The following is a 26849-nucleotide window of genomic DNA, read 5'->3' as shown; positions in this document are numbered from 1 at the left end:
TATTATACAATTAAACATTACACGGAGGAGGTATAAAAATCACACAACAATCATTACAATACATAGAAATAGCAATAATAAGGTTAAAAATTAAAATACCCCAATATAAAATTACAAGTTTAAAAGATTGCCAGGAGGATTAAAATGGAACTATGGTTGAGCCAGGCCGGCTAGTTGAAAGAGGTGGGTCTTGAGTTTTGAACGGAAGGAGCGGAGGTCAGTAGTAATCCTAATGTCAGGGGGGAGGTCATTCCAGAGGGCTGGGCCCATCACAGAGAAGGCCCTGCTCCTGGGCGCTGCCCTTTGGCACTGCTTAGTGGACGGCACCCGGAGAAGTCCCTCTCTGTGAGAGCGAATTGGTCATAGGGATGTATGGGGCAGGATGCGATCCCGCAGGTAGCTAGGTCCTGTGCCATGGAGCGCTTTGAAGATGGTGATCAACACCTTGAAACGCACCCGATAGACCACAGGGAGCCAGTGCAGCTCGCGCAGGAGAGGTGTTATATGGGAGTATCTCGTACTCCCCATAATCACCCGCGCGGCCGCATTCTGGACCAGCTGTAGTCTTCGGGTGCATCTCAAGGGAAGCCCCATGTAGAGAGCATTGCAGTAGTCCAGGCGGGACGTCACCAGCGCGTGAGTGACTGTGCGAAGGGCATTCCGGTCCAATAGGGGGCGCATTTGGCGCACCAGGCGAACCTGGTGGAACACCCCCCTCGCCACGGCTGCCACATGGTCATCCATGGACAGCCGGGCATCCAGGAGGACGCCCAAATTGCGCGCCCGCTCCATGGGGGCCAGTTGCTCGCCCCCAATGGCCAGCGATGGAATCAGCTGGTTGAACCGGGGGGCCGGAAGCCACAGCCACTCCGTCTTGGAGGGGTTGAGCTTGAGTCTGTTGTCACCCATCCAGACCCGTACGGCTTCCAAACACCGGGACATCATTTCGACGGCCTCGTTGGGGTGGTTTGGGGTGGAGATGTACAGTTGCGTATCATCAGCGTACAGATGATATCCCACCCCAAAACCACGAATGATCTCACCCAGCGGCTTCATATATGTGTTGAACAGGAGAGGCGAGAGGACCGACCCCTGTGGCACCCCACAAGTGAGAGGCCTCAGGGTCGACCTCTGCTCCCCTGCCAACACGCGTTGCGTCCGGTCGGAGAAGTAGGAGCAGAACCACCGTAAAACGGTGCCCCTTACCCCCAGCCCCTCCAGCCGGTGCAGTAGGATACCATGGTCGATGGTATCAAAAGCCGCTGAGAGATCTAATAGGACCAGGATAGAGGAACAACCCATATCCCTGGCCCTCCAGAGATCATCTACCAACGCGACCAAGGCCGTCTCTGTGCTGTGCCCGGGTCGGAAGCCGGACTGGCGCGGGTCTAGATAATCATTTTCCTCCAGGTGACGTGGGAACTGTTGGGCCACCACACTCTCTACAACCTTCGCTAAAAAGGGAAGGTTGGAGACAGGACGGTAATTGGCTAGCTCCATTGGGTCCAGGGAAGGCTTCTTGAGTAAGGGTCTCACAACCGCCTCTTTCAAGGCGGCTGGTAAGGACCCCTCGCCCAATGAAGTGTTCACTAGTCCCAAGAGCCAGTCTCGTGTAACCTCCCAGGATGCCAGTACAAGCCAGGAGGGACACGGGTCCAATGAACATGTGGTAGCTCGTAGTCGCCCGCGCAAGCTGTCCAAATCCTAGATGGGAACCGAGTCAAACTCCTCCCAGAATGGTCTCTTAAGACTCGCCTCGGGCGTCCCTCCTAGCCCACTGCGGGGGACCCATTCCCTCCGGATTTGAGCGATTTTATCCTGCAGATATTTCCCAAATTCCTCTGCCCTGCCCTGTAAAGGGGCTTCCCGCGGCCTCTGCAACAGAAGGGAGCGGGTCACCCGAAACAGGGCGGCAGGGCGGTTATCTGCGGATGCAATAAGAGCGGCACAATGTCAGACTTCCGGTTCCAGCAGCTACCAGCGACGAGCAAGTGTTTGCTCGCTCCGGCTCCTCGGTGGGCTTCCCCACTCCTTGGGGGGCATAGGACGCCCCGGAGAGGCGTCCTGACGGAGGGGCGGCATCGCAGGGGATCCCTGGATCGGCGGCGGCCGGCGGGAGGTCCCCCGCTTCGCCCAAGGCACCGGGGAGCAGATCGGAGGACGCGTGGGCGTCTCGCTGAATGCTGCGCGGAGAATGAACAAGCAGAAGGAAGCAGCGGCGGTGCGGTGAGGCGCATACCCCCCTCCACTCCATTTGTTGAATTGAAGAACCTTTCAGCAGTTTAAAACTTTTTCTTTCGACTAACTTGGGAGGCGCGGCTGGAGGGAGGGGGATTTCCCCACCCCCTCGGATAGGCGGCTTGGAACAATTCTGCTCTCAGCCCCAGGGGAAGGAGGAGGGGGGAGAGCCAACCAATGATGCCACACCCTTGCTTAAAGTGATCTTCTTTGAACTTAACCCCATAATATGCTGATGATCTGAAAACTTTGGGAACTTTGAAAACTTTGTTATGCCTCTAAACTCGAAGCTGGCAGTGCAAGATGGCACACTTCCGTTGTCTTCATGAACTGTGAAACCTGACTCCACCTTTAAAAATTCAGGCTTCCGGTCTTTGTCTCCGTGCTACTCAGATAAATCTCTTGTGGATTCCTACTCTTTGAACTCCCTGGGGTGAAAAACTTTACTCTACTGCCAGGCTGATTAGAGAAACTCCCTCCTGCCTGGACCCTCTGCCTCCTGGACTCATCTGGCTGCCCTGCCGCCCTAGCTGTCCATTCTCTACACTGACTGAGCTCTTTATTTTATAAACAATGTCTCCTAAAAGACCACCTCCTGTAAAGCCTGGCTTTGCTACCTCTGCCCCGACATCAGCAACTTCCAGTCCTGCTACACAATCAAAGATAACAGACCTGATGCAACCTAAAAGTACAGAGATGGATTTGCAACAAATGCTTCAGCAACTTCTACAGGGACAAGAGGAAATTAAGAAACAATTAAAGGAAATGAAAGAAGAAATTAAAGAGAATCAAGCCCAAATTTATAAGAACTCACAGAGACTGGACCTTGTGGAGGGTGGGGTGGCAGAGATGAGGGAGGGGGTGGAGGCGGTGCAGAAGGGAAACAAAGAACTTGATACCCAACAAATGAAAACAGAATTTGAGAGAATGTCCTTTTATCTTAGATTTCAAAACGTGATAGAAGCAGATGATGAAAACATAAGGGACATCATGATAAACATCTTGGCCGAATATACCCATAAAGGAAAACAACAGATGGAATGGGAGATAGATCTGGTTTATAGAGTGAACTCAGCTTATGCCAGAACACACAACGTACCCAGGGAGGTACATATTAAATTCCTTAGAAAAAGCACAAGAGACGAAATTCTGGGTGCACAAAGGGGGCAAGCCCTGACATACCATGATAGGGAAATAACCATCTTGAAGCAGATCCCCAAGAAAGTTAGGGAAAAAAGGAAAAATTATTCGCAATTAGCGAATAAATTATACCAGAAGGGTGTGTGGTTCAGATGGTTGATGCCTGAAGGTATGTTAATATTCTGGGAGGAGACAAGAATTAGAATCAACACACCCATAGAGGCACAGGCCTTTATGGAAAAAGACAAAATACACCTAGAAAAAACTGAAGATCCTACAACGGATATGCAGGACACGGGGGGGGGGGGGCGGAGCTCTGCCGGCGGGGGGAGATGGGGCAATACCAAGAAAGCTCAGATCACAAAAATGAATAAGAAAATCTTTTTGACATAAACTGATCGAAAGTATTAATGGAATTAACATGTGGACTATATACTACTATGTATTAAATTGATTGAAAGTACCAATAGAATTAATATGCTGACTATATATGACTATGTATCAATGACTTTTACACAGATGTATACTATGAGTTTGGAGGGAGGGGGCGCCTACCACACTTTGCAACTGCCAAAATTTGTATACTTTTTCCACTACCTTTTCCCTTGTAAATCTTAAAAAAAAACCATAAAACTTTGTTTAAAGAAAAAAAAGAGCGGCACAATGTCGATGTTTGGCCGCTCTTAATGCCACAAGGTATGTCCTTAAATAGGTTCGTACCTGTGTTCGGTCAAGTTCGGAACAGGAGGATCTCCATCGGCTCTCTAGGCATCTCTTGTGGCGTTTCATCACCCTAAGCTCCTCGGTAAACCAAGGGGCCAGGGTGGTTCGTTGCCGCAGGAGAGGCCGCAAAGGCGCCACCCGGTCTAAGGCCCCGGCGGCCGCATTATTCCATGCAGCTACCAGGTCCTCCATCCGGGGGCGGGTCAGGTCTACAGGAGGTGGCCCAAGCTCCGTCTGGAACCTATCCGGTTCCATCAGGCGCCTGGGGCGGAACCATCTAGGACATTCCGGTTCCGCCTCCCCGCAGCGGGGGGTAGCACCAGGGAAGTCAAGTCGGAGAAGTGAGTGGTCTGACCATGACAGGGGAGTAATAGCTAAGTCCCCTATTCCCAGATCACTCGTCCACTGGCCCGAGACAAAAACAAGATCCAGCGTGTGGCCTCCGTCGTGCGTGGGACCCTGAATTAATTGAGTCAGGTCCATGGCTGTCATGGAAGCCATGAGCTCCCGAACCACCTCGGATGCTTCTCCCATCGATGGCAGGTTGAAGTCCCCCATAACTAAAAGTTTGGGAGTCTCAACCGCCATCGCTGCGATCAGCTCTAGGAGTTCAGGCAGGGCCGCTGATGCATAGCGAGGAGCCAGGTATACAACCAGCAGGCCCAACTGTCTCCCTGGGCTCCATCTCACGCCAAGAGACTCACACCCGGATATCTGTGGCACAGTGAACTCTCTCGGCTCCAGGTCTTCCTGGATAATCGCCGCTACCCCACCGCCCCTACCCTGGGCCCGTGGCTGGTGGAATGCTCGATAGCCTGGTGGGCACATTTCCACGAGGGGTACACCTCCCTCGTGGCCCAACCAGGTCTCCGTTATTCCTGCGAGGTCCGGCTCCCCCTCCAGAATCAGATCATTAAAGAGGGGGGCCTTGTTGACAACGGACCTCGCATTGCATAACATCAGCCTCAGGCTCTGGCTCTGTAGATCCTGGCCACCTAGAGTGCGGGGGTTGGTACAGGCGACCGGGTGTGACCAACAGCCACGGTCTCCCAACCGACTGCGAGTTCTTAGTCTGTCCTCGCACCCACCCCTCCCCACGACCATTGGTATGACAGAGCCCTGTACTGGAATGCTATTTTCCCTCTCCTCCCCCACTCCGCTCCCTCCCCTCCCGACCACACCTATTCGCCTGGCTCTACTTTCACTCCTGGCCTGATTCACCCTCCCCCCTGCCCTGGAACCCCTTAAAACTGTTTAAAAACAATTGATTAAAAACCCCCTTAATTTCCGCTTCCTCCACCTCTCTGGGTTAATAAACCCGTCATCAAGGTGGGCCCTTGAAAGGGCTGGGGGCCATGCCTGCGAGAGGGGGGACTCTCGCAGTAGCAGTAGGTCTGACCTTGAATGTATTGAGTTCATATAGTTGTCACAGGGGCGAGCTCATTTTCGGGTGCTGTGGTTGAAATCATGGGTTTGTTCGTAAGCCAGGACTCCCTACAAAAGGGGTAAGCAGATGATGGTTGTCCTTACCCTGGATGGAAAGGGTAGGTTGGTGAGCTAGCCGGCTAGCCAGATTGGTCTAAAGGTGGAGTCTCAAGGTGGTATTGGGGGGCAGTTTGTAGCAGGGCGTTAAGGGCAAAGCCATAGTTAAGATAGTAGAAAAATCGATGGAATTAGTAATTTGAACAGGGGAGGCAAGTTGTCAGCAAGAATGGCAAGGGTAAAGAGACAAACCTTCAGCAAATGGCCACCAGTCTCTCAGGCGTCTCTCCTCCATATCCAGTCTCCGACATGAGTGGCCATTTGCCTCCTCAGCAACCCGGCGGCCCGGGGCTGTGGTTCCCGAGCCCGCAGGGCTGCCTCGGCTTCCCTGAAGCTTCCCTGCAGTCCTCCCGCTGATCTGCCAGCGTTCTCTGGCGCCCCGGGCCTCGTTCTCTCCTCTCGCGCCCCCCCCCGCTGGTCCGGGATTCATGGCGGCCGAGGGGTCTGGCGCTCGGCGTCTCCGACCACCTCCACCACTGCCGTCGCCAAACCTTCGCCGCCTGGGCCGCATGGGTTGTCTGGGTCGTCCCCACCCCGTTGCCACTCCTTTCCTCCCTCGGGCTGTTGCCGCACCGCTCCGCTCCACTCTGCTTTGCTCCGTTCCGTTCCACACAAAAGCGGCAGTCGCCAGCTCCAGCTAGCACGCTTCTACACGCTTTTCTGCTTCTCCGCCTGGCTGTCCGACCACCCGACCACCCTGGTGGGCCAGCCCAAAGCCAGGGCAAAGCCGGGGTGGTCGTCAACAAATTCCCGGCCCTCAGGATGGAACAGAGGGCCGGCAGCACCCCTCCCCATCAGGGAGGCCCCCCGCAATCATGCGGAGCTCACAAGCCGGTCACCATTTCCCTCCGGAAGCTCCTCCTCCTAGTCTCCTGCTTTCTAGGCTAATGCCTTAACCACTAGACCAAAGTCTTTCTCTTTGGTCATAACTCCCTTTTTTCAATGCTGTTGTAGCTTTGAATGGTCACTAAATGAACTGTTGCAAGTTGTAAAGGTTCCCTTTGATTCCCGACTCTAGGGGGCGGTGCTCATCTCCATTTCAAAGCTGAAGAGCCAGCACTGTCCGAAGATGTCTCTGTGGTCATTTGGCTGGCATGACTAAATGCTGAAGCTGCACAAAATGCTGTTCCTATTTTTTCTACTTGCATTTTTACATGTTTTCGAACGGCTAGGTAGGCAGAAGCGGGGACAAGAAATGGGAGCTCACTCTGTTACACGGCGCTAGGGATTCGAACTGCCAAACTGCGGACCTTTCTGATCCACAAGCTCAGCTTCTTAGCCACCTTAGTCATAATTGTAAATTGAGGATTACCTCTGTTTCTCTCTATACATAGAACCTCATGGCAAAGAGCCTTGACCCCTGGCTCCCTCCACAATGGATATGGGATCTCCTGGTGGTATCCCATCCAATCCTGGGCCAGCTCCGTGCGTTCAGAGAGCCTCCCGCTAAGGGCGCCCACGTGAACCACCCCCCCCCGAAAGGAGAAAGAGGCGGGGCGGTCTGAGGCCGCGTGAAGAGCGGCGCCGAGGCAACTGGGCCCCTCCCCTCGGCCAGGGCGCGGCGCAGGCGCACCTGCGCGACACCAGCGGACGGGAGGGCGGGGCCGCTTTCCCGGCGGGCCTTGTGGTTGGTGGGAGGCCTCCTGCCTGTCAGGGCCGCCTGAGGGGAGTCGCGAAGGCGCCGCTGCCGCCGCTTCTGCTGCCGCCGGACAACTCCGGTTTCGGCCGCGACGTCGCGTCGCGGGCAGACGGCCCGGCTCGCCTCTTCCTCCTCGGCCGCTCCACTCTGGCCCGGCTCCGCGCCCTGACGCAGGCAGAGGGGCCTCCCCGCCCAGGCCGTGTGGGAGGCGCCCGGCCCGCTCAGCGCCTGCACCTTCAATGCTGCCGGTGGGTAAGCGCGGCGGCGGCGGCGGGCGCGGGAGGGAAGGAGGCCACGGCGGTCCTCTGGCCCAGCGGCAGCTCCGCTCCGACGCCGTGGCCTGTGGGGGGAGCGGGACGCGGGGCGGCGCCGGGGGTGACATTGGAGGCGCGCGAGTTCCGCGGGGCAGTTGGGGGGCCGGAGGGCGAAATGCGGGGCCCGAGCCGGGGGCCTCTCTCGCGCGCGGGGCTTTCCTGCCCTTTCCCGAGGGCCCCGGGGCGAGGGCTGATGAAGCCCTGGACGGGGGACGAGAGAGGGGAAATGCTGGTGGGAAGCAGCCGGACAAGAGCGGCCCTTAGGACGTCGGCAGATCCGCTGGAGGGTTTTGCAAGTGACCTTCCCTCCTTCCAGAGAGAGGAGCTTTTTCCCAGTCAAACTTTTATTTTTTATAACCCTCTCAGTGCGTAAATGGTGTGGTAAGTGGGTAACCTACATTTCAGGACACGTAAACATAATCTCTAGTATCCCTGAATGTTACATTTCTATTGTTTCCTATTATTTTGTGCATGCCTTTTATTATCATTTCTTTCTTCCCTTTTGTGTATCTTAACGTATGAATATGTTGTTGTTATTATCATTATCATTATCATTATTATTCTTCACCAATATTTTATACCCTTATTTTAACACCCCCACCACCCCATGGCTGTAATATCCACAGACGTGTTTCCCACCGAGCCAGGCTTTCTGAGCGCGGCTGCCCTTGGATGCAAAGATGGCAGCCCGGGTCAACGAGGGAAGCCCGGCTGCCTTTGGCGTCAGCGAAGGGGGGGGAGGCAGAGGGCGGACCGGACGGGGACGGGGCTGAGAAATGTATACACCTGGAGCGCCCCGGGATGGAGGGGAGGAGGGAGCCGCCGAGATCTTGCTGGAGCAACCTGTGGCATGGCATCCTAGTTGGGAAGGAGAACAAAATGGAGGCTGGGTAGGAGGCAGGTTGGGGAAGAGCTGGGCAGAGTAAACTAGAAGCGCAGCTCTTAAACTGGGAGTTAGGGCAGTGGAGTAAGAGGCGGTGGTTATGTAATAGATGGAGTTTGGAGCTCAAGACGTTGAGGAAATGAGAGCTGCCTATATACAGTAGGCGTATGTGCTGCTTGGTAATTAAAAGGCCAAGAGGAGAATGCAAAGAGAAGAGGGGGGATGGGGTAGTTAGAAATGGGTAGCAAAGTTGGGTGAGAAAGCTAATGGGGCGTCGAGGCAGTCCGTTAGGGCTAAAATATTCCCAGGGGTTAAGGGTTTTTTAGAAGCCTAGAAAAAATGTATGCATCAATATTTGAATTAAGTGGCTGGGTCCCATCTCTCTTTGTTTATTTGTTTGCTTCAAACTTTTTTTTTGTCTTTCTGAGGTTGATTTTAGTCTCCATGGACAGGTTGCTAGTTTCAGTTCGCTCTTGTGTAAATTGAAAATGAAGAGAAAACTTGCCCACTTCCTGTTGAATGAGCAGAAGTGGTTGTGACTCAGAACTGCAGTAGTAAGGAAAACTAGGCACCTCCTCTTGTGACTCAAAGTGCAGAAATGAGCTTTGGTCAGTCCTTCACGAGAAAGGCTTGTTTCTATGAGATTGGAACCCACGATGATAGGATCTCTTTAGGACACCTTGGCCTGTTGATTCATGTGGAGGTCTGCTGAAATCTTTTTTATTTATTTATAAAAATGAAGGCTGATTCCCCCCCCCCCCCACACTTTTAACATTTACTCATTAAAAGCTTTGTTTCCAATTGCTTACTTAAAGGTCTTTTTTTTTTTAAAAAAAGGTACTGATACTGGTGTTGAAGAGAAAAGTTCCTTTAAAAGTAATCTTCATTCTATAATCACAGAAAATATATTAATATGAGTTATGCATTTTGTCCCAAAAATTAGAATAGTTAATTCATTTAAAAAGTAAGTCTCATTAAGCTTCTTAAATATTTCACTCACAAATCAAAAATGTACCTAGAGTGTAATTTGTTAAGAGAGCTGCCAAAACTCTGGGAATTGATTTAAACTATGACTTAACAGGAACACTTGTCAGAAAAAGTTGTTCCTATAAAGCTAAAGTGCATATAATCTATCTTCTGCCCCTGTCTCTGTACTTTGCCCTACTGTGGGATGTTGTGCTGGTTAACTGATGAGAGCCCAGAAGGAAGACAGAGAATATGTGGCTGTAAAGTCACGTAAATTGAATAAAGACTTTGTGGTTCTGTCTGAAGTAAGGTGCAAAAACCTTTTAGGGTGCTGTGATGTACTTTTACTAACAAGTAATTTATTTGATCTGTAGATACTGTACTAAAAACTTTTTTTTTTAAAAAATATCAATTTTCAAACTTGGGGGAGGGGGTTGGAATTGAAATTTCAGCTTTATTTTCATTTCTCTCTCTTGCAAGTGGAATGTTACTGTGATCATTTCTTAAAATTGATAACTTTTGTGCCATTTAGAAAATCCAGTTTTTCTTTTAAAAAAAGAAACGGGGGGTTGGGAGGAATACCTTTCATCATACAGCACAGAAGTTCTGCATTTTGTTACTGGAAGGAGATCGGATGCAATTTCCTCTGTTTTTTTGGGGGGGGGGATAAAAATCTTTATTCAAATTGGTGGATAATGTGATTTTTGTTAAAGAAACGGGACAATGCAGCACAAGAATAGATAGAAAGTTGATTTCTAAAAAAGCACCCAAAATTGCAGTTATTGGTACATCTTGAAGTAAATACAACAGTAATTTTTACATCGGAATAACAATTTTATAGATTATGTTCACTTGGAGCTACTGACAATGATAATCTAATCATGAAATCTCTCTATCTCTAACTACCACACACGGGAAATTCCGTTATTCTATCATACTGATAAAATGCTAAGCTAAATGGACTTTTAGTCTGTGAGGTGAATGATAACTTGTCTAATATGGAAATGAAGTTGAATAGCTTGCTTGTTCAGTAAATATATATATAACCTTTTACAATCTTGCTGCATTTTGACCTTTATCTCACAAAGTTCTCCAAACGTAAACTTAATTTCTGAAACTGGTTTTATACTAACTTGTCTGTATGATCTGGAGGTATACCAATAATTAGTCATTTGAGTAAACAGAATTGTTGACATTGGTCATAGAAGATGTGGGTCATCAGCTTCTAGAGGCTGACATGTGAAATATACCTGAGGGGTGACATGTTGAGAGAGTTGGTTTTGTAATATATTTTATTTCCATTCTGCCACATACCTTTCCTCCCTGCATATACTGGAAACACATTCTCTCAAAATTGTGAGTAATTGGAAATCTTGCAATAATTTATTTATGGATCTAAATTATTTGCTTTTGAAATTAATTTGCTCATTTTAGCAAATTCTAGGAACTCTGCAAAATCACTTTGTTCATTAGCACAATTAATTTCATGCATTATTTCCACAGTTCAGAAATGAGTTCTGTACTTGCAGTTTCTAGGTCTTTTCCACATCATGTAAGATTTGTTGAAGTCTGTTGATATAGACGTTACATTGAAAATAAATTGCCATTAATCAGATTACTGCAGTATGGAAAATTCTCCAGTGTTTTTATTTTCCCATGGAAAATTTTCTATTCTACATCACTGATGTGGCTAATTTGTGTTGGGTAATTTGCATCATAAATTTTCCAGTGCAATCCAAAAATTGCCTTATGCAAATTATCTTGAACAATTTGCATGGTGTACTTTTCCAAAATATTTCCCTGTTTAGTGTTTTGTAGAAAATATGCATCATTGCAATGCAAACATGTTGGGGATAATTCTTTACATATCTCTTATAAGTCCCATAATATTTTATCTTTGGTGTAGAATCTTAATAGCTTATACCCTAACCCATCTGAGCTCCTAGAAATTTGGCACTGATGCATAGAAATCTGAGGTGTTGATAAGCCCCTAAATGCTCACACGCCTCCCTTCTGTTTTTTCTGTAACATTTATTTATGAAATACATTTATTTCAGTATCTTGCTATTTTATAATTGCTTTCAGGCTGCTAATATTTCAGTGTAGCAAGTAAGATGCTTGATACCTGTGTATTCATGATTCTTTTAAATTTAGATTAATTTCTCAATGTTTACAGCCCAGTGAAAAATTATTCTTGGTGAAATTATCACTAATTATGAAATGCTATTAGTATATTGTTTAATATAGAACAATCTTCATAACATCCCCTCAAACCAAATTATCATTGAATAAGTGATATTCCAGTTGTAGCATCCTTTATCCTGTAGGCCAGTGTTTCTCAACCTTGGCGATTTTAAGTCCTGTGGACTTCAACTCCCATTTTGGAATTCTGGGAGTTGAAGTCCACAGGACTTAAAGTCGCCAAGGTTGAGAAACACTGCTGTAGGCAGACATTAGGCTATTTTGAATGCTTAATTTGTATGTTATTTTGTTGAATGTAAATCACTGGACCCTTTAATGAAAATGAATACCATTTTTAAAAAAAAATTCCAAGTGTATAACTATAAATTAAATCTATAGGCTGCCCAATTCATAATGACTCTGAGCACAGAATACGTTAAGAATACATTCAGCAGAATAAGATGAAAGAGAAGGTGGATCAATACATCCAACACATTACAACAGTACAAGTAGTCCTGAACATACGCCCACGCTCGAGCCCAATTGCTAAATGAGACAGTTGCTAAGTGAGTTTTCTCTCTATTTTACGATCTTTCTTGCCACAGTTAAGTGAACCACTGTAGTTGTTAAATTAGTAACAAGGTTACTAAAGAGAAAATAGAAACAAAGATTACCTACTTCTGAATGTGAAAAGGCTTAGTTATTGTTATAGGAGGTTAAGCTGGAGGAGAGCCTGAATACCTGAATGCAATGAGAATTATACATCTTTATCTATACTAACTGAAGGAAATCTGGCTTGTGCTTAAAATCTTGATAAAACATAGCTGCATACATTGCTGAGACGTGGTACTATTTGATCATAATTAATATAGCTAGCAACAATCTAAAGCAGTGATGGCGAACCTATAGCACGGGTGCCACAGGTGGCACGCGGAGCCATTTGTCAGGGTGCGCGAGGCGCTGACCTGTCAGTTGGCCAGCATGCATGCGCGCGCTGGCCAGCTGAGTTCACCCTTTTTAAAGCCATTTTTCGCCCTCCCCAGGCTCCAGAGGCTTTATAGGAGCCTGGGGAGGGCGAAAAGAGCCTTCCCCGCTCCCCCCCCAAGGCCCTCCAGAGGCTTCATGAGCTTCCCTGAAGCCCCCGAGCGCAAAAAACTGACCCTACGGGCTAACCGGAAGTTTGGGAATGGACTTCCGGTTTGCTCGGAGGTTCATTTTGACTGCTCAGGAGGCTTCAGGGAAGCGTCCTGAAGGTCTCTGAAGCCTCTGGAGGGCTTCGGGGAGGGGGAGAGGCTGTTTTCGCCCTCCCCAGGCTCCTATAAAGCCTCTGGAGCCTGGGGAGGGCAAAAAAAAAGCATGCAAAAAATGCTGTTTGGAAATTCTGAGTTGTAGTTTCAGTGCAGCTGGAGGCTATCCAGTTTGGGGGGGAAGACTAATGAGCTAAGCTTAGCTAATGTTTAAACCATGTCCCTGTCCCTATGTCATGTCATCCCCAAGATCTGGGTTTCCTAATCTATTGCCTAATCTACTTCCTAAATTACTTCCTGCTACATCCATTCTTACTGCAATGAAAACCAAATTGTATTTTTTCCAAAGCTCTGAGGATTTTTTTTTTTGAGCTCTATATTTTCTGTTTATTAAGCAAACACGGTGCTTGTGTGAATGGGTGTTTTTACTGGAAATTGCCAAAAATAATTTCAATTTCAGTCATGTAACCACAGAATGTCATGACCGGTTATAAAGCTGACTGATTGCCATGTGCCTAATATGTGGCAATCATTTGGTCACAAGAGAGGGCCAGCATGACCACTTCTGATACTTGGGGGAGTGCCTTATGAGCCATAAAGCATCGATTTGGTGGCCATAATAAATCTGTATAGTCATTAAGTGACTGGTTGTAAACTGAGGACTACTTATAACTGCTTCTGAGAACAGTTTTTAATATACAAGCAAGTAAAGAGGAAATGTCACTTTCTGTTTTCATGCCATTCTTTTGATTATGGCCATGCTGGAGTTTAATCGAAGTGCTAATGATTAAGTTTGGGAGTGAGGGGGCGGAGACCATAGTTTTAAAAAAATGAAACTATCAAGCTTGATAATCCAGAGTCTGCTGGTATAATCAGTATAAAAGTAAATTGCTTTATGACTTTTCTTATGAGAAGAATAAAAAAGGTAAAAAAAAAAATCAAAATTTAAATCATGATATTTTAAAAGATCAGAAAATGACCTTTTTGCACATGGTTTTCTTCTATATTCAATATTTTTCTTGTATATATTCTATTGTACTTTGATATTTATTAAGCAATCCTCATAAATTAAAATAAGTAATATAGAACCTTGGACTTCCAACAGTATTTTCTAACATTTGTGATCCATGTCTCAAAGATGGTCTTGAAAAATCATATATAGTCATCTTAATTATTTTTCTTCAGGGTACTAATCTATTAGACGAGGTTACATTATACACAGTTTATATATTCTTAGTGCAGTTTCAGGTTTGCAAATAGTAATACCATCTCAGTTTCTGAAGTGATGGTTTCCTTTGCTAGCCTGTCGTATTTTTCTGTGGTTGCAATGCTACATAGAAACAAATGCATTTCTACTTGTGTTTGCTCACCATTGGCTGCCTCTGTTACTATGGCTTGAATCATGTTTAAAAATCATACAGTAGTTGCCGGCTGTCCTATTGTGACATAGGCAGTTGGAAAAATGAAAAGTAGAAGAGGTTAAAATTCTGCACTATTATATAAACTACCCATTAGAAGTCTAATCCCTTAGGAATTGTTAAGGAGAGCTATAGCAACAGCATTCCTTTATGCAAGCAGTAGTTGTTTTATAAATCTCTTCTCACTTGTAACTACCGGTATATGGTTAATTGATTCCCTAGTGTCAGTTGATAGTTTCTCTGCATTCAATGTTGTTTCAAGCTGTTTGCCTAGAAAATGGCTTCCCCTTCTCTGGCTATTGGACCATTTGAGATTCTTTGGGGACCTGAATGCTTTACATGTACTTATAGGCAAAGAGAAAATTGAACAACAGCATTGCAAAGCAGTGTTTATGCCTCAAAATCCCATTTCACATTGCCAGCATTTTCTACATTTTATTAAGTGTCCCTTTCAGTTTATCTTTGCCAGTCTGGGATTTTCTATGTATTGAACTTCATCATCTATAATCTGCAGTCAGCACAATTGAAGATCATGTTACTTGGGACCTGAGCTGTGGTCCCATACAACTAATGATTTACAGCTTTAAATCCTAGTAGTAGTAATGAAACTGGAAAATGTGAGGGAATGTTTCTATGGCAGAAGGTTTTTGCACATTGGTCTTTCCTTCCTTCAAAGTAGTCTTTCATTCTGAAAGGCACTGTGCGCTTAGTGACGCAGCACATATCTCTACCACCTTCTCTATAACATTGTGGTGGAGATAGACTTGTGAAAACCACTTGGTTGTATTTCCCCAGTAGGTGAGCATGATAGACTGTTGCAAACATTTCTACACCTGCAAAACTCTTTATAATAGCTAAATTGTTTTCACTCATAATCCATAAAATTTAGGTGTTTTCAGCATTCCCAGGACATGGCTAGCTTTTTCTTTGATTAAAAAACCCTCTCCATATTCAGATTGGGTTGAGGGTGCTTACCTGGGATTGTGTAAACAGGCTACTGAAGAGATTAAAGTGCTTACCTGGGAATGTATAAACAGGCTACTGAAGCATGTAGTCCCTTTCTTAGTATATTGTCTTGGGTAATGTACGTCACAACCTTGGTAAAGATCAACACTGAAGTGAGGCAGGTTAGAATTTCCTGGTATTTGTTTTATGTTGTGCGTCATGGAACACACCGCCTTGGAAAAATGTGAGCTGAACTGTTCTTGGCTTTCAGTTTCCTCCTGACATGACTGCTATATGTATGCACTTAACGAAGCCCTCAATTTTCATATCTTGACACTAAATCTTCCATAAGCAGCCTGTGAACACAGGTAACAATTTTTTAACCAGTGCATTAAGCGTCATTGAAAGGCAGAATTAGTTCTAAATCTGCATACAAGGAGAATTAGTGCAATGTGTCATCTGTAGGCTGTATGTATCGGGTGATATGAAAGTTGCCTCTTTCATACATGAATTCTTTAAAAATCTATGAATACCTCTCTGTAAGCCTAGATATTTCTTCCTTGTCTTTTAGGTTTTCCATTTGAATCCAAGCCACACATTTATGGCGATTCTGAGTGTCAGGGCAGATTTCTGCCGGGCCCAGCACAGCACCCTGGCTGAGAAGTGAGCTGGAGGCTGGGGTCCCTCGTGGGATAACTCAACCTGGCCTTGAAGACTCAAGACACTGAGAGATAACCCTCAAATATATGGGGTTATCTTCTGTACATTGGAAACCTCTTCCTCTTAGTGACACTAGAGAAGCAAAGCCTGGCTGAACTCCGTTGGAGAGAAGACTTGTCCTTACAATTTTCTTTGTGCCTCACCAGTGCCTAAATGTAGTCAAGGCTGCCTATTTTTTGCATGTAGTAGAAACCTGCAAAATCTGAAGGAGTGCCACCTGCAGTGATTGAGGCTGAAGTTGAATTCCAGCAGATGCTCAAGAAAAGCAGTATTTCTTAAAGTGAAACATTATTTTGAAGAACAAGACCAAGGAAATAAGGAAAACTCCCACGAATTCCCCACTTTAGTGGTCTTTGATGTTTTCTGCTGTGAAACATTGCACAATTTAATTTTTAATTTTTGTTAGCCCTCATACACTTTCCTCCCTTCGCCATTATGAACCGTCCTGCTCCAGTGGAGATTACTTATGAGACAATGCGCTTCCTGATTACCCACAACCCAACCAATGCAACCCTCACCAAATTCACAGAGGTAAGAGGGGTATCCATCTATGATGTATAAAGTTTGAAGCATTTGAAAAAGTATTGAGAGATGGAGAAATGGAAAGGAGGAAGAAAGGGCATACCAAAAGAAGAAAAAAGTAATTTTATGTAGCCCATTCATAGAAATCCCTCTGCTGTTGGTTCATTCTTTTAAAAGTACAGCTTCCATGGGTTCCTACCAAAAAAGGGGCCCTCCTTCATAGAAACTATGTGGAGCAGAGAATAGCTATGATGAAACCAATACACTTAGTGATAACAAGAGTTCCCACCATTGCAGTGCCTCCCACAGTCACATGAACAAAATTCCACCCACTTTTACAACCACTGCTACCACCCCCTTCACTGACTTTATTGTCTTCATCTGCCTCCCTTCTGCTAGGCTGTGCATCCTGGCCATGCACTTGTGGGTGAGAGCTATATAGGTGGAGGGTGTGTGTGCTGCACTATGCTCCACTACTGGCTGGTTCCTTCTTTCTGGTAAGATTCCTAGCTGATAGTGCCAGCTGGGTGGCAGGGGCATTTGGTGGCAGCAATTAAGTAGATGGCCAAAAGGCAGAGATAGATAGGTGGAGATGCATTGAAGTAGAGGCGGTTCCTTTCTTCCAATAATGTCTTGGATCTCATGGAGTCCTCACTTAGCCATGTGAGATTCACTCAGCAGCAACTGGGATTGCTGGAACCATCCATATAAATCCAATAAACAAACAAACAAACAAACAAACAAACAAATCACTATTGCTAAGCAGAGTAGTCAGATGAGGTTTTGCTTAAAGGCTGTGTCACTTAGTGATGGACTTGCCAGTCCCAATTTAGGTAGTTAAGTGAGGAGAACTTGCACTTCAGCATATCTAGGTTACTCACTTTAACTATTCTGTGGTAAGAATGAATGTCAGTCTATTTCAGCTTTTAAAATAAAGGAACCATGTCATTCCTTTGACTTGCTTTGAAGAGACCATTAGTGATCCTGCATAATTGTCAGCAATTGACAGCTTACATAATAGAGGAGTATGATGAAAATACAAAGAAGGTTCCCCCCTGTCTTTGGTATGTTTAACACATAAATACAGTTCCACTTTGCAAAACTGACTAATATACTTTCCTGTTTTCTCCCAAAGTCTCTGTCAGATACTGCTCAGGATCTCACAAATTCTCTGAGCTGGTAGGTAAATTTGCAGGTTAAAAGTGTGTGATGGACATTTCATAAGATGGTTGCAAAATAATCATATGCTAGAATGAACACAGTACTAAGCAGCAATGACCCACTGTTCTAAAATAAATGCCTTGAGCATTTAAACTCCATAGTTCTATTTCTGCCTTAGGCACAAAAGCCTGCTGGATGACTTTGAGACTGCCACTTTCTCAGACTTAAGAAGTCACTTCTGAAAATGCTGCCAAGAAATTGCAGATTTGTGTAATCACCAGGAATCGGGATTTAATTGATTGACACTTCCCCAAGAATCCCTTTTATTAGTGGGGTCCAGAGGCTTTGTTGGGAATGCAGAACACGTTTGAGATGAATGCCTTGCTTTGCAGGATGCTAGTTTCCCTTTATTTTTTTAATGTTAAGATCTATCACTAAAATGAAATGATTTGTTTACTCTAACAATTATTGCCATAGATTACCATCAGAAAACAAGGCAATATTTCAGACAAGTAAAGTTTGATGGTTGTCTAAACAAGGCAACCAAACATTTCCATGTAAATGAGATTAGTTGAGCTGGTGGTGGTGGTTAGTTTTGTTTTTCCTCATTGTGGGGCTCTTGTTTATGTTGGGGACACTTAACATTTTTTACCTTTCTTCCCTCTGATTAAAAAAGTTACTCTTAAATATTCTTTCTTTTAGGCTGTTGATAAAGCTTGCTTGTCTGTTTCCTTCTCTATACATATAAATAATATGTTAAAGGCTAAGCAAAGCCTTTTCTTGATATAGTCACTCTAACCTGTGGTCTTCTGTTAAAAGAAAATTTGATGTTTGGCTGTTACTTGTATAAACACTTTTTGCCGTCTGTTAAGCGTTTACTCCAGGTGAAAAGCTGATGCCCTTGCTTCTGTGTATATGTCCTCTATAATTATCTAAAAGCCAGATGCTTCACTATAGTTCCCGATATAGTACAGCTATCTGTAGGATTAGTTTTACCCTGACCAGAAAGCAGGAATTTATATTTCTTAAAGTGGTATGTTAATTATTATGATGGTCTTGTCAATGAATTGATCTAATTCCCCTTTAAAATACTCTGTTACTTTTCACTATAGTTACAAGAGCAGCCACATTTCAGCACATATAACTAACTCCTAGCAGGGTAGATAGAATCTCAGAAAAATATCCTGGAGGATTTTAGAGACAATCCGCATCCTTGAGTTTGTTTGTTTCTTCCCAAAAGCTTTTGAAAAACAGAAAATAATCTAAAATACTTACTACGCAAAAGAACTTAGTCTCTGTCTGGAAATGTTCAGACCAAAAATTATATATATGGGGAAGAATTATATGGAGCAAAATGTGTACTCCGCATTACTTTCTCCCTACCCCTTTTCCTCAGCTTGGTAGTACATCTTACTTTTTTATTGATGGAGGATGAATTCCAGGATATATGAATTTTCTTCTGTTTCCAGATTTAACGTTACTTGACGATTTCTCCTAATAGGCAAAAAATGAAGGGGTTCTACATTCTTGAAGTCCAACAGCCTGTTGCCCCATTTGCAGAAAAACTAGAAACATTTACAGCAGTGCTTAAAAGATGTGAATCCTTTTGAGTTTTCAATATTTCATCATATATATGACCTTAACTATTATCTGTTCTCCAGGCAAATTAAATAAGTTTAAATCATACCTGATTAGATTCAGGTGTTTCAATCAAAGGAATTATACTTTCCCCTTTAAATGAAGGGGTTCCAATACTTTTGCCACATGCAAATACATAGTTTTGGATTATTTTCCTCAATAATAAATGGACAGTGTTTTTTACTTACTTGTTTAATTGGGAACTCTTTATCTAGTTTTAGGACTTGTATGGGGAACTGATCACAAGATGATGTAGGTCCTCAACTGTGACTGGTTGAAGTTGCAGCGGATCTACCTGCGGGGTGGTGATTACTTACGATTTTCCATGGTCACCCCCCCCCCCCAATCATGTGATTCCATTTTGACTGCTTAGCAACTGGACTGCATTTACAGTTTGCAGTGTCCCATGACTGCATTTTATAATGGTCTTGCCCAAATCCAGTATTTAAGGTATTTTCAATTTTTTTGCAAAAACCATGCCCATAAGCAAAGGACTGCTTGTGGCTGTTTTATGACCATGGGGTTTACGTGACTGCTGCAAAAAGGCTATAAAATCAGGTCAGTCAAGTGACTTTACCTGCTTTATGATATCATGAGTTATGACCATAATCAGCAGGCTCCATTACAGTCGTAACTTGAGAACTACTTGTATTTATGTAGAAATACTGAAAATTCCAAAGGTTTTTAAATACTGCTGTATAATATTACTCTTTTTTATGCATTGTTGACACAGAGGCACCAGGGCAGCCATCTTAGGTTGTAGCAAAAATACTTTCTTTTGATAGGTTGCTATGTTAATAGTTATTAATAAAGCTGCATGTCTCAAGTGACACTTACCCCCCCCCCCTTACTCTGAGAAATAAATGGGACATGTTTCCTGTTCACAAAAGGAGCTGAAGAAATACGGCGTGACCACCTTGGTGCGAGTTTGCGATGCTACCTATGATAAAGCACCTGTTGAAAAAGAAGGAATACAAGTTCTGGTGAGTATTTTTCAATCTTTGGGAAATACAATCATGAACAGAATAGGACTGACAATATGGAAATCTTTCAATGTCATTATTAATTTCTTTTTAAAGCTGTGGAATGTTCCTGCATCTCTGTAAAATTGGCTTGGAATCTGGGCTGTAAAGCAGCTTCCATTTTTCTCCCTGTAGGTCTATGACCAGTCAAGGTTTAGACAGTTACTCATTTAGAGGAAGAAGGTACAAGTAGTATCCTGTTCATATCAGAACAAAGATTTCAAATTGGTCAGTTCAGCAGATAATACTGAACTAAGTTGTTAGATAGAGAAGTCACAGAGGAAATAGTCACAGGTGGTTAACTGCCTGTTTTCTGAGCAACCCATGATTATGATCTAAATAGTGTATACTAGCATGTCGCTTTTTAGCAGCTGAGCATATTTTGATGTATTGAAAATTGCAAACCCCCCAAAAGGTATGAATGAGAAAGTGGCTCAAGTCATATATGTATGCTGCTTGGCATCCTCTGTGTATATAGGTAATCTTCAGATAATGTCTGTATTAATGACTGGAATTTCCATTGCTAAGTGATGGTTAGACGGTTGGGATGTGTGATATCATGTGACCACATTCTTAGCAGCAGCAATCCTGGCAATCTCTCTTGCCACTAAATCCAACACAGTCATTAGAAAAGAACAGGTAATCCTTGCTTAACAACCAGTCACTTAATAACAGTTTGAATTAATTGTGACCTGTGAAGCACTTCTGATTTGCTGCAAAATGCCCTCCCAAGAACGTGATCACTGTCTTGCTTAACCACTGCTTCACTCAGTGATTGAGATTCTGGTCCCAATTGTTATAAATCCAGGTACTAATACTAAAGTCATTCCCAGCTTGTTCTCTCCCAGCTCCAAGACTCAGGTAAGGGATTGCTTCCTTTTCAACTACCCCCAGCTGCTTATTTCTCCCACCCACCCCCATCTCTGCCCTCTTGGCTGCCTACCTATATTCTGCTGCCAGCTGCTTCTGCACCCATCACTACATACTACTACTGTGCTGGCCAGGGACTTTCCCATTGCCTTCTTTTGCACTGGTGCAGCCAGGGCTTGCTTTCATGTGCTGAGGTTATTTTGCATAAGAAGGGCCTGGATGGGACATGAATGGAGGTCCTGGACAGGTCACGAGAAGTCCTGACTGCACCAGTGCAAAAGAAGGTGGTGCAAAGAAGGTCCCGGCTATACAATAGTGATATATGATGTGAGCAGGGCCGGGTGGCAGGAATCGCCGGTGGTAGCAGGTAGGTGGATGGCCAAAAGGCAGCTGTAAATGTGGGTGACCCTGAATTTTGTTTCTGTGACCGCAGAGGCATTGCATTGGCCAGAACGTCAAGGACTGGACTTTTAGTCCCTTCGTTCAGCGCTGATTGAATGGACATTAAACAACAATTATCTGTAATTAAGAGCCAAGGAAGCTATGTATTTAAAAAAAAAACTTTTATCTCCATGCCAAGATCCCTGAATTCTTGTTTTAGAAACAATCTTAAAAATAAACTGATTTCTGAGAGTTGCTTTAAAAAAAAAGAGAACAGCAAATTATAGAAAAACCATGGGAAACCAGTTGAAAAAAATACTTGAGAAATTTGGTGAGGAAATTCACTGTTTTGGTTAACTTTTCCCACTAGCAGGAGGGACTAAGTGAGAATGATTGAAGCTGCAGGACCTCTATTTCATTACTTATTTGCATTTATCTCATAACAATCTCAGCCTTTTGAAGTCTGTATGTTACTGGGCCAAGTGTAAATGTGGGTTGAGTACAGATAATATTATACAGGTTATAGGTGTGATTTATTCAGATTTAATGGAAAAATGTACTCTAGATTTTCATGTAGCATCTTTGCCAATGCCTTATAGAACTGAAAGTTTACTAAAATTTTGCAGCTATGCTACTGTGTCATCCCAGGAGAATTTAAAGATTTACTGATGTATGTATATATTTATATATATAGACACACAGTATGTAGAGAGTAAGATGCAGAGGATATATTTATGCTTAGATTTCTTACAATGTCAATTAGATATTGAATGTTAAGATTTCAGAATGCATGTTCAAAGTAAAAGCAAACCCTATAATTTCAATAAATGCAACTTTTTAAGGTGAAGTATGTATAACTGTAATATAATCTTAAATGCAATAAAAATTCAGGGAGTCAACTCAGATTTTATTTTTGTTTTATTTAGAATAAAATGGCATAAAATAGGGATGTAGCTAAAACATAAATTATTATGGTATTCTGATTTCAGTTCATATTCATTGATTAATCATCATGAACCTAAAAGTTAGTAAAAGGTTTTGGATAACTTTGGCAAGTCTAAATATTTTGATATCAAAGTTAAGATTTCTTTGACAAGTACGGATAATAAAATATTGGGACTTGGATCCTGCCTTGGTTTCAATATTTTCAAATAAGAAAATCTTTTATAGATGTTACTACAATTATTAACATCAATATTTGGGACAATAATTAAGGGGGAAAAAGTTTTCGTTACTAGAAATTATGAAAATAATGAAAGGACAACAAATTACTATGGAAAGATCTTGGAATTCCTGTGTCTCTTCAGAAAATGATAGTTATTTAAGAAATGATTTAAACTGGAGGATTAAATGAGATATCTTTTTTTAAAAAATTGAATACTGATTTTTCTGAATGAAAACTTGGGGCCCTCTGGTTTTAATAGCCATCCTAATTTATTTCAGGCCAAAGCGTAGTCTTTGTAAAGGTGAAAGTAAAGACATTTTCAAGAAGCTCACCTTGGTAGGCTTCTTGTCAGCATTACCAAAGTGAGCGGCTGTTGCTTTCTCCCAAGATTATTTTTGGATCTTTCGTACTTCTAGGAATTCCCAGCCTTGGAATTCCTAGAAGTTGCCCATCCCAAATTCTTTTGGGAGCTGCTTTGATTTCAGCCTTAACTAAAGTCGATTAGGAACCTGCCATCTTTGAGCCTAGCTTCAGTACAAATGTGTCCTATGTGTTTAATGTCAGAATTAAACCTCAGGATCTCAGAAGGAGTTTTAATATTAAAAAAACATGTCTTATTTAATCTTCCAGCTCTTAAGTACTATTAAACAATTACAGCCTGCTATATTCAGCTTTTCATACAGACAAGCTCTGGTTCACTTCTTTTACTCGAAAAAGTGAACCAAATAAAAACTAACACAAGGCTTCTCAGTTAAACACGCACACATCCTCCCCAGTCAAAAAGCATAGTGTTTGGGAATTATTTTGTTATTGTGGGACAAATTACTGTTTATGATTTAATTCACTTTTCCAGTCTTTGAAGAGCTTTGATTGCTGCTCACATAATGGATTTTTTTTTTAAGTTGACATACTTTCACTGTGTCCCAAAGAAAAGGTATTAAACTCTTTTCAAAAAAGTAAGGAGTTTTTGGATTAATGTTTTTTTTATTAGTTTTCTCAGTCATAAAGTACACAGAATTTATTTTCCGAGTATTTATAGCTTTTTGTACAGTAGGCTAAAAGTATGGATAAAACATTTATATTAGATGACAACAAATTTTTATAGTTTGTTTCCACAGTTATATATCCAAATGCATTGCAGGAGAATTATGCCAAATGCCATATTCCATTTTCTGGGATTTTGTTTTCTATTCTGGAACCAAGCCAGCGTATAGTTCAAGTATAGATTAAATTTGTGTGAATTAAATAAAGAAAAGTAAAAGATTGTCAGCATGGAGACTAAATATGAACCTGAGGGATCACCGGGACCAGATAGAAATGCTGAAGGTTCTGTTAAATAATCATAAGGAAAATTAGCTTTTCGTTGTGTTTAAAAAAGTATAATTTTGATTAAGTAGTAATGCAACTTTACAAATAAGTTAAAACAATATGTTTAAAATGTACATTTAGCAAGTGCATTGTAAACTCTTGTTTGTAATTATGGTGGTGATGAAAAAGTAACTTTCAGACCAATCCTTGCATTTACAACCTTCACAGATTTATAAAACAAAGGAAAAGTGGAGTAAGATCATAAGCAGGGCACAGTTTCACTTAGCAACAGCTTGGATCAACAGTTAAGTAGTTGGTTCCACTTGTAGAATGAAGACTATGCTATGGAAAAAGTATATTCGATTCTATAAGAAGCTTAATTCCTTAATTTCAATTAGCATGGATTAAATTAGCTACAGACTGAAAAAAATATCATGTAAACCTTTCTTAGAAATGTTTATGCAGACAGCAAAAATACATGCTGTAAACGTTTTCCCGTTTTAGTTGAGATTTTAGATGAGATGCAGCTGTTGACCTCCCTTGTATTATTGATCCTCTAGTAAAACACGCACTTGTTGGTTTTTGATCAGCACTTGCCTTTTTCATTAGATTCTGTGGGTCTTTCTCTATAAAGCAAAATGTTAGTCAATGTCTGGGTTTATCTCACCATTTCATAGGTAAGAGCTATTCAATGCGAGTGGCAAACAATCATAGATGATGTGGCTAATCTTCTACTTTGGGGGGGGGTCAAACTCGCAGCCTCGATGCATCACACGATAGCCACACCCATGTCCTGTTAGCGAACGGGGGAAAAGTCATAATACATCACGTGACGATGCAAATTTGACACCCCTGTTCTCCATAGTGAGGGGGGAGGAGTATCCAGGATGGGTTGACCTTATCCTCCAGCTGATTGGACTGAGTCAGATAAGCTCCTGGGACACGCCCCTGGCCCACCAGGCACCGCCCAGTTATCGACTCAGTCCTCAACTGGACGGTTTGCCATCCTGGAGCTCCAGGAAGATTGAAAAAATTTGAAGAGAAAAAGAAAAGAAGAATCAACGCCAGTGGGCTGAATAGCTCCCAGAGCGGAAGAGAAAAAGATTGCCAAAAGCCCCCTTGGGGGCGGCAAGCCGACCAGGCATCTGAGTGAGACAAGTATCACTCAGAAAAGGATTTCAGCCGGGCAAGCAGGAACACAGGGCGCAAGCCTTCCATAGGGAAGCCTTGCCGCGTGGGATCCACGGAGCGTCCAAGTGCCGGGGAGCGCGATCGTCAGAAGAGGACAGCGCAGGATCCCCGCCCAGGAGGTGAGCCCGCCGCTGGAAGCTCTGCTAGGCACCGGACCGCTCCGCTGCTCCCCACCGGGTTGAGCAGCGAACCGCGGCTTCCCAAACACTGTGGAGCGCCCGCACCATTGCCCACGTGGCTCACCTCATCGGAGGGAGTCCACGGGCAGAGTGAATCCCCTAGCGCCAGAGAGAGGCAGAGGGGAACGAAGAGTGACGGGGGAGGCACGCGGCAGCTCCTTGGAGCACAAGACGCTTCAGGGAACTTTTTAAAAAACTATGCCTTTCGTCTCCTGGCACGGGCGCCATCTTGAAGCCGGCAGGGATCACATGGTCCAACATGGCGGCACCCAGCAACCAGGAAGAGACTGGCAGGAGTCTAGCACCTGCAGCGATGGACTGCAGCCTCGCCAGAAGCACAGAGGAACAGCCAGGGTTAGTGACCAGCCCAAGGGCTGCCCAGGGGTGAGAGGGAGGAAAGGCTAAGGAAAAGAGAAGGCACCTTTCCCCCAGGGCAGAGCTGGAAGAGGGTGGTCACAAGCCTGCCAAAGCCTCCAAGTATGAAACACGGAGGCATAAGAGGCTGGAGCAGCTCTACAAGAAGGCAAGTGGGTACAAGTCCACCCCAGGCCTGGGGCAGAAGGGGAAGGCCCTTGGAGCCCCTACCTTCAGCGGAGCCACAGGGCAGGAACCCCCATTGCAAGCAAGGATCCCAATTGACACATCAGGGGTCTAGCTCAGGGGTGGCATCCCCCCCCCCCACATACAGCCTCACTGGGTTCAGCCCTGCCCACGGAATTCCACCTCTGGGTTCCCCTCCTGCTCAGGTGGGCATGGCGCCCAGCCAACAACCCCCCCAGGGGTCCCTAACTTTCAGGACCTAATGATGCAGGCCTTCCAGCAATGTATGACAGCGGCCTTCCAGCAGCCACAAGCGCAGCCCCAGGTGGCATTACCCCCCAGGGCACCAGAGGGCCTGGTAGACCAGGAGGAGGACATCTCCAGTTCCTCAATGTCATCGCAGGAGGACAGCAACCTGGAGGGCGAGGAGGGGGAAGTCAGGGAAGATAAGCTTTCCGAGGACGAAGGTATGCCCCCTGCTAAGCCGGCCTTCACCGGGTTGTTCCAGCCCTCACAGTACAAGTCGCTCCTGTTCAAAGCCAAGGCAGCAGCCAAGCTCGGAAACAGAACCGCTGAAGCACCAACTCAGCTTCAGGGGTTTTCGGCAGAAACCATCTTTGATGAGAAGGCCATTGAGACCGACACAGTGCCAACCCCCAAGGCTTTCCTGGAGTCAGTCAAGTGGCAGTGGGCAGCCCCCACAGCGGGGCCTACGCCCACATCCACAGATAAGATCTTTTTCAATGTGGATAAGGACATGGCTGGGGCGCTATCTCAACCCTCCATCGATGAGCCGGTACGGCCGCTGCATACCCCTACTAACCTCCCAGGGGAACCGGAAGAGGCTCTGAAGTTGGAGGACAGGAAGGCGGATCTCACTCTCCAAAAGGGGCATCAAGCAGCGGCCTGGGTGGTG

The 26849-nt window shown here is 44.5% G+C and overlaps 1 protein-coding gene across 2 annotated transcripts in view; it reads left to right on the top strand.

Moving 5' to 3' along the window:
- The first annotated feature begins 7246 nt into the window (after positions 1-7246).
- Positions 7247-26849, top strand: part of PTP4A2 (protein tyrosine phosphatase 4A2) — a 36494-nt gene continuing 16891 nt past the window's right edge. The window contains exons 1-3 of one of the 2 annotated variants that reach the window (XM_081962323.1): positions 7247-7530; positions 15808-16487; positions 20168-20260. In XM_081962323.1, coding sequence (XP_081818449.1) covers positions 16392-16487; positions 20168-20260 — 189 coding nt within the window. In that variant the 5' untranslated portion in view covers positions 7247-7530; positions 15808-16391. Of the gene's footprint in view, positions 7535-15807; positions 16488-20167; positions 20261-26849 lie in introns of both variants that reach the window. The other variant, XM_081962324.1, reaches the window with a different exon arrangement.

This window comes from Natrix helvetica (assembly GCF_964273705.1).
Source record: "Natrix helvetica genome assembly, chromosome: 9".
NCBI lineage: Eukaryota > Metazoa > Chordata > Lepidosauria > Squamata > Natricidae > Natrix > Natrix helvetica.
This window is presented reverse-complemented; position numbering and strand designations above follow the sequence as displayed.